The 8,857-nt window shown below is 30.5% G+C and overlaps 1 protein-coding gene across 1 annotated transcript; it reads right to left on the bottom strand.

The window, feature by feature from the left end:
* Positions 1-4,724: 4,724 nt before the first annotated feature.
* LOC127085728 (GDSL esterase/lipase At1g71691-like) lies at positions 4,725-6,616 on the bottom strand. The gene is made up of 5 exons (XM_051026240.1): positions 6,374-6,616; positions 6,145-6,270; positions 5,674-5,919; positions 5,008-5,266; positions 4,725-4,912 (listed from the first exon to the last, which is right to left on the bottom strand). Exons 1-5 carry the CDS (start codon positions 6,614-6,616, stop codon positions 4,725-4,727), a joined length of 1,062 nt encoding a protein of 353 aa, XP_050882197.1.
* Positions 6,617-8,857: the final 2,241 nt, after the last annotated feature.

The raw sequence follows: 8,857 nt of genomic DNA on the forward strand, positions 1-8,857 counted from the left end.
AAATGTTAAATTTAATTAATTAATTTGTGATAATAGCTTCTTAATTTAATTATTTCTAAAAAAATAGATTAATCAAAATATGTTAAAATAATAGTTACTGTCATATTATATTTCTTATTTTTATGTTGATAATATTTAAGAGAATTAATTATTTAATGATGAATATTTGTCATATATGACTTGTATCATAAGTAAGTAATTATTTTAATATAAGTATTATTTTTATTTTAAATTTTTTTACTTGTAAAGAAAGTGACAATAACCGCTAAAATATCTTACACGACTACAAGGTTCGGGTTTGAATTTGGGATAGGTTAATATTGACATTTGTCGTAGATCTAAGTCTAGATTGATATATATTATCATTTTTATATGAATAATATTTGAAATTTTACAAAATTTAACTAATTAATTAGTGACAAATATTTGTCTAATATAAAATTTTTATATTCTAATAATTTGTTAAGCATCGCAAAAACAACATGATCAAACAAGCGTATGAAAAAATATTAGTTTATAACTTATAATTTGTTTTCATTTTATTCCAACAATATTACAAAAAATATTAATTTAAATTAAATTTATAGTTATAAAATATTTTCTTAATTATATACTACATGAAAAACATATTATAGTCAATATTCTTTAAAAAATAAATTTTTATATACGATTATTCTTAGTTTAATTTCAAAAATATTTCAAAAATATTAAATTTAACAAATTTTCTCAAAATATTCATGTTGTTAGTAAGTCATGTGTGAACTTACTGTCAAAATATCTGGTGTTCTAAGTGTTGTTTGTCAACTTTCACTTCGAGTACTCCCCAGTGTGTGTCTGACTCTCCAGCAGGATTGTTATCCCTAGCGAGTTGGCTGTAAATTGTTTGTCTATTTCCCTGTGGGCCATCAGAGTTCCCCACATATTGGTTTGTCTGTTATAATATCTCCTGTTAAAGGTTCACCATATCCCTAACAGATAAATTCAAAAATAAAAGTCTTTCACCCATGCATATCATATCATAGCATTTGCATTTTTCAGGATCAAAATCCGGGTCTCCATGGTATTTAACCACCCCCCACTGCGATCCGATGAAAAAGTACTGTTTCATTTTCCTCTGGTGGAGGATGTTTAAATAGGGGCAATTGTCATACCCTGATTTTGGCCCTGAATTTTTTTTCCCATCAATCACTCATTTGTATTCTTTCTTCATGACCATTCCATCTGGTCATGATATTATCCAAAAAAAAACATTAGTTGTTGGACTTGCTACCACGACCCGTCCATGTTTGTCTTTTGGGCTTTGTTTCTTGATTTTTGGTATAAGATGATTAATCTCCTTAGCCATGCGAGATTTGAAAACTCTTTCATTTGTTAGAATCAAGTGAACCTCATGTTTCATCCTTTGTTCCAATTTCATCGAGGTGATTATTCATCTGTCATTTGTCTTATTACCAGTTCATCCCCCTTTCGAGTAAATCATGTGTCAAGTGCAAAATATTTTATTTTGGGTCATCATGCATATTCATTTTTCCATTCATTCATAATTCAAAGAAATTCCATACATACTCCTTCATTCATGTTCATACTTACTATTTCATATTTTTACGTTTTTCACATTTTTCAAAATTTGCATTCATATTTTCTTCATTTCATATTGAGATTTTCTATTCATTCATGTTCAAAAATTTCCACATCCTCATTCATATTTTGTTTATTTCATTCATTTATTCAATCATGGTCCACCATTTACATAGCATATGATTAATTCATCATACATAAGGTCTCTAAAATACAAAGAAAGATTTTTGACTTGCTACGAGAAACACCAATTTTTCATTTATATCAATGTCATATTCATTACAAATCAATAGTTGTCCAAAACATACATGATTTACAAAAATGGCACTTAAGTTTTAATTATAAGGAGGAATTGCTGCCAATGGTGCAATCTAGCAACCTTACTTTGTCTTTCTCTTCGGAAAGTTCAATTGAGGAAGAATTAAAGAGAGAAAGCACTACTGATGTCATTACAATACTCATGCTGTTAAACGGCAACCCTCTGATATACCAAAAGAAGAACAAATCTTCATACGACCAAGCAAAGACATCGACATATTCTTGTAGCAATTCAATCAACCCCTTCTTAACAGATTCTTCCAGGAGTGCCCCAATCTTCACTTTTCGCACACAATCTTCAGACCCCAAGTTGATTGTGCCCAGATTCTCAAGATGCGGCTGAATGATCTTCTCTTCATGCTCAAGTAAACGGGTAATCTCGTCAGGAATCTCTTCAACATCATCTTCCTCTGCCTCAAATACAGGGAATTCAAAATTGGGAGATGGTGTTGGATCATTATGTTCAATGGATTTGATCAACCTGCATAATGATTTTGGATATGAAAAGCTTTTAGAAATCAAACAAGGCAAATCATTATGCAGATGAAAAGATTGATTTTATTCTATTTTTAGGGTTTTATGTGATCACCAATTTCATGCAAAAACAAAAAGGGAAAATAATTGGAAAAACAAACATTTAACATGAATTTATTGAATGAAATATCATTGTATTTATGTTGCCAACAATGTCATCACTTCTCCTTTTGGCATGGGAGAAGAGTTTTTAAACAAAGTGATCATTACGTTGACTTGTGGATAACTGTAGGAATATCCACAGCGACCTAATTGTTGCAGACCCCTCCAGGGATGATGAAATTGCCAAAATCCTCTGCATCTTCTTCCAAAACAGCAGTAGCTTCTTCATCCTGACCAGTGTGGATGAACCCTCCACTCTTGAATAGCCCTTTCTCGTTGAAGATCCCAAAAGAAAATCCTATGCCAGCCCGAGACTTATTGTCTTCTAGCTCAATCATTTTTCCTAGACCAGCAATTGCACCACACTCAATGGCCAATTTCGCATCTCTATAGGAAGTAAATGAAGGAGTTCTCTTCTCCATAGGCTCAGCTATAGATAAAGCTTGGAAAGGAGTTCCAACTTCATCCTCAGCATCTATGTATGAGAAGGAAGACAAGTGGCTAACCAGGAGAGCCTTTTCTCCCCCTACCACCACCAGCTTTTTATTCTTCACAAATTTCAGTTTCTGGTGTAGGGTGGATGTCACGGCGCCTGCCTCGTGAATCCATGGTCTGCCTAAGAGACAACTATACGATGGGTGGATATCCATAACCTGGAAGGTAATTTGGAAATCACTTGGTCCAATCTTGATTGGGAGATCAACTTCCCCAATTACCGTCTTACGCGACCCATCGAAAGCTTTCACAACTACCCCACTCTGCCTCATGGGAGGCCCTTGATAAGACAGTTTTGAAAGAGTGGTTTTCGGCAATACATTTAGTGATGACCCAGTGTCCACCAGCACATTGGACATGGCGTCGTCTCTGCAATTCATGGATATGTGTAAAGCCAAGTTGTGGTCTCTTCCCTCCTCAGGGAGATCAGAGTCACAGAAACTCAAATTGTTACAAGCAGTAATGTTTGCAACTATGCTATCGAACTGTTCTATTGTGACATCATGATCTACATATGCCATATCCCAAACCTTCTGCTGTGCCTCTCTATGTGGTTCTGAATTCAATAGCAAGGATAATACAGATATCTTGGATGGCGTTTGTAGAAGCTGGTCTACAACATTGTACTCACTTCTCTTGATGAGCCTCAACATCTCATCACAGTCATCTTTCACATTGCCGCTTGGGCCAACAGAAGTAGGAGTCATCAATGTAGAGGAGGGATTAACAACAGGTGCCGGATTTGGAGTGCTCACATCATTCTCTATCGGGTGTTCAACGAAATCAGCCTTAGCCTGGGGCTTTGGAGGTGCTGAAAATACACGACCGCTGCGGGTCAAACCACTTACATCCGCAATATTAACAACAAAGGAGGATGGTAAGGACACCTCTTTCCCATTTTCTACAGCAACAACGTTGTAACGAAAGGGAATTGCTTTTTCAGAAGAATATGGTACTGGACCGGCAGGCTTAATGATAAGTACAGGAGAAGCCTTTTGCTTGCTACCATTATATTTGATGATAACAGGATCGGGCATCCGGAACACTGGGGAAATTACATTAACCTCAGGCTCACCTTCGTCAACATTCCTATTCTGAAGAATCTCAATGACTCCTTCATCCAGCATTTTCTGAAGATCCTTGCGCACCTGGCGACAATCCAATCGGTTAACAGGGCAGGTTCAACATTTATCATGGTCGTGCTCATAGTGACTGTACTCGCACAGCAAACGATGCATCTCAACCAAAGATTGTCGAATATGACTGACATATTTGACTTTGTACTTGCCAGGGCAGCCCTGGACCATGTTGACAAATTTCCCATGCTCAGGCAATGGGTTCTTTCTTCACATTAGGACCTACGTCCTCAAAACACAGAATGCCACACCTCACCAGGTCTTGAACAACAATAAATCCATAATGAATCAAGAATTTATCATTGTTCTTAGCCATAAACGCCCAGAATAAAAACTCTGATCCATCTTTCTTTCACGCGATTTGAAAGAAGAAAATACCAAAACTGGCAAAATATCTCTTCCACACAATGTAGATACATTAACGCACATGAACTAATTTCTCAATATCCATAGGAAAACATATATGTGTTCCACCAAAACACTTATCAACAAATATTTCATTTACAACTTCAGTGCTATGGCCAAAAACTGGCAAAATAATTCCCATACAATGTAGATACATTAATGCGCATGAACTAATTTCTCAATATTCATAGGAAAACATATATGTCTTCCACCAATACACTTATTAGCAAATATTTCATTTACAGCTTCAGTGCTATGGGCAAAATCGTAAATATAATATTCCTTTCGATTTTCACAAGGGTTTCCTCCTTCTCCAACACATGAATCCCAAATATTTGTCAACCCTAAACATTAAAAATAAAAAAATGTAAGTGTTACTAAATATTAAAAAACATGTTATAGTGTTTTTACAAGTAAAATTAATTATTTATCAACTCACCAAAATTTTCAGGGGAGTTTTGTATTTTCCTGAACAATTTAAAACTATCCAAAATAGTGAATAGTGATCCTGAGAGTTTGGCTTTCAATTTCAACTCTTGAAGTTTTCTTGGGAGCTTGTTTGTGAAGAGGTTAACTACTTGATTAATAACTTCATTGCATTCTTGAGTATGTGGTTTTTTTGTGATGAAACCTGGGATACAACCAATTGGACCAAGGCCAATTATAACAAATTTTCTTCCACCTAGATCATAAATTTTCTGTAGTAAAAAAAAGTGAGTGAAAAGTTGATTTTATATATTTAAAAAATGAATTTTTTTGAATCTCAATTTCAATTTTTCTGAGTTTTTGGTCTTACTCTATTTTATTACAACTTAACACTACAAAATATCAAAAATGAGATTCATTTCGGTCAAAGTTTGGATCATTCAGGCATTCAACATTTTTCAGGTATTAGATCAAGATCAAATAGTATAAATAGTATAAATATATAACTATTTTTAATTTTATTAAATAAAAATGATTTAACTTATAATTTAATCTGTTTAATCTTAATTCAAAATTTAGGGTTTACGAATATGTGAATGCGTCAAAATAATGATTGCAATAAAATTGGTTCAAAATTGAATTTCTTTTTTGTTAATGTTAAGTCACCTTAAAAACATACCTTTATATTTGAACCAAGTTGGTCGATAAGATAATCTGCAAATTCTTCAGGATTAATCATTTTATTTTTTCCCATTTTTTGTTTAAAATAATTGAGAATGTAATCGTTGGAACCGGTTGATAAAAGAAATATAGATTTTGATAAGTAGTGTCTCAATTTTGTTTTGCTTTGCAAGTTTCTTGGAAGATCATTCATCACCGTTGAGGTGAAATATTCAGCTTGTTTCTCCAATGACAAGCATTCTCCCTTATACACAAAAAAAAATAGAAATATACATATGGTAAGTAACTTGTATTTTATAAATGATCGAAAACGTGCATAAGTGTCACATATACTAGCTCAACTGAAGAAAAAAATAGATATGTTAAGTCGAAAGTTAACACTAGGATTTAAATCCTAGAAACTTATAGCAGTTATTATTACTCCATATACAGAGAAGAAAATATATACATTAAATTTTTTCTTTCTTACATTTCTTGTTGAATTCAAGATTCCACATGAGCCTGACGCATAGTTCATACCCGACGTTATTTGATATCTCTCAGTTGTTGAAACACCGATGTATGGAGGTGGCATTGGTAAACCTAATTTAATTGCCTCAAAAATTCATCTTAGAAATTGTTTTTCTTGCAATTTAAGAAACCATAATGATTAAAAGTAAATTTCAAGAAGTATCATAATAATAAATAGTATGGATACCAATAAGATCTGCAAAGGTTTTGCCATTGCTAAACCTTCCAGTAGAGCAATTATTGAAATCTATGCCATATGGGAAATTATTAGCTTTAGCAACAGTATTCAAATTGTTGTTATTTCCAGCATCTACAGTTGAATCACCAAAAACATACAAAGCTGGAACAAGACCCTTTGTAGAATAACAATTTGCCAACGAAAATTGGAGACTAATAAGGGATATAACCCAAAAAACTTTAGATATAGACATGATCTTTTGTTGAATAGAAATATATGATAATTGTGAATGATTTTTGGTCTTATTATATATGACTATTAAGAATGTTATTTTATGATTTGTTCTCGGATATCTTAGACAACTTTGTTTAACAATGTTTGTGTTATGTTTTGTTGTCAAACTTGTAAATACCAGTGTTATCGCACAAGATTGTTATAAATAATATTATTGTATAAATGTTAGTAAAATATAAACTAAACAATATATTTGATTGATTAAAATATAACAAAAAATAAATTAAGATAGTTAAATAATTATATAAATTAATACAAATAAAATAGTTAGACACTTTCAACATAACTGAATTCAATAATTATAATTATCATAATTTAGTTATTGAATCCAGGGATCATGTTGTCAAGAACAAATTGGATGGGGAAATAATTTTTTATTCAAATATTAGTTTTGTGTTTTTTGTATGTATTAGTGATTTTTTAAAAGTATTATTGATAAATATGTCAATTTTTATATCATCTATCTTAAAAACTTTTCCAGTTTTTTAATAAATTTATCGATGAAAACTTTGTTGTTCCGTATTTTTTTGTTAAAATGAACAAATATCAGTATCACATTTTTTTATGTATCACTTGAAATTATTTGTTTCATGTTCTTTTATACTTATCAGTGACCTATTTGTTCAATAAATTTTCAATGTCTCGATAAAAAATATTTATCTAGAACTTTTCATATAATTATCATCGGTAAATACATGTATCTTATTTTTCAATATATTTTCAATTCATTTTTAAATTTATAAAATACATTTGTGCATGAATCCTGAATGCTTTTTATAAAAAATTATAATTCATATATTATAACTATTATATTTTTTTCTTAAAAGATATCAAATAATTATTAAGTCTAACTAATTGATTTGTGACAAATTATTTATATGAGAACTATCAGTATACATTATTTTTAAAAATATATTGACCTTGTTAGTAAGGATTAGTTCAAGTAGTTGTGAAGTTGGTGAGATGCATGCAAGTCTAGGAAGTAGCATTAATCATGGTTTGTCGCCTTGATAAAGGTGATACATGTAAACACTTCAACGTCCAAATTTTTCTATCAAATGTGATAAATATTCCATGTATAACAATATATGTATCTTGATTTGATATTTTACTGCTCCTTTTTATAGAAATTTATTAGGTTTTAGGGGGGCTAGAATATTCTAATGTAAGATCATTGTCTAAATAAACCAGTGTTAGACTATAATTTATTTTGTTATCTGATTGTTCTCCTTCAATCATTTTCTAGAGTCAAGTGCTTTCGTATGGCATGTCTATGATTATTCCCGTGATTCTAGAATCTTCCTTGAGTTTATAGATGAAGGTAAATCATCTTTTACGTTCCCTCAAGGTTTGACATCATATTGGTGCATTAATTTCAACAACCACCTGGTTTTGATTTTAATGGCTCGGTAATGGTCATTCATTTATTTTATTGCACTACGTTTTTAAAGAAGGAGTATAGTCTTGGTCCAAGTTGGACATATATAAATGTGTTTTTAACTTTATAAATTAGATCAATGTCTCATGTATGATTTTAAGAAAAACAATTATAATGTGTATATTACAATAAATATCATTTTAAAAATGAAATGAAATAAATGTTAAATTTAATTAATTAATTTGTGATAATAGCTTCTTAATTTAATTATTTCTAAAAAAATAGATTAATCAAAATATGTTAAAATAATAGTTACTGTCATATTATATTTCTTATTTTTATGTTGATAATATTTAAGAGAATTAATTATTTAATGATGAATATTTGTCATATATGACTTGTATCATAAGTAAGTAATTATTTTAATATAAGTATTATTTTTATTTTAAATTTTTTTACTTGTAAAGAAAGTGACAATAACCGCTAAAATATCTTACACGACTACAAGGTTCGGGTTTGAATTTGGGATAGGTTAATATTGACATTTGTCGTAGATCTAAGTCTAGATTGATATATATTATCATTTTTATATGAATAATATTTGAAATTTTACAAAATTTAACTAATTAATTAGTGACAAATATTTGTCTAATATAAAATTTTTATATTCTAATAATTTGTTAAGCATCGCAAAAACAACATGATCAAACAAGCGTATGAAAAAATATTAGTTTATAACTTATAATTTGTTTTCATTTTATTCCAACAATATTACAAAAAATATTAATTTAAATTAAATTTATAGTTATAAAATATTTTCTT

Source organism: Lathyrus oleraceus, chromosome 5, assembly GCF_024323335.1.
Source record: "Lathyrus oleraceus cultivar Zhongwan6 chromosome 5, CAAS_Psat_ZW6_1.0, whole genome shotgun sequence".
Classification (NCBI taxonomy): domain Eukaryota; kingdom Viridiplantae; phylum Streptophyta; class Magnoliopsida; order Fabales; family Fabaceae; genus Lathyrus; species Lathyrus oleraceus.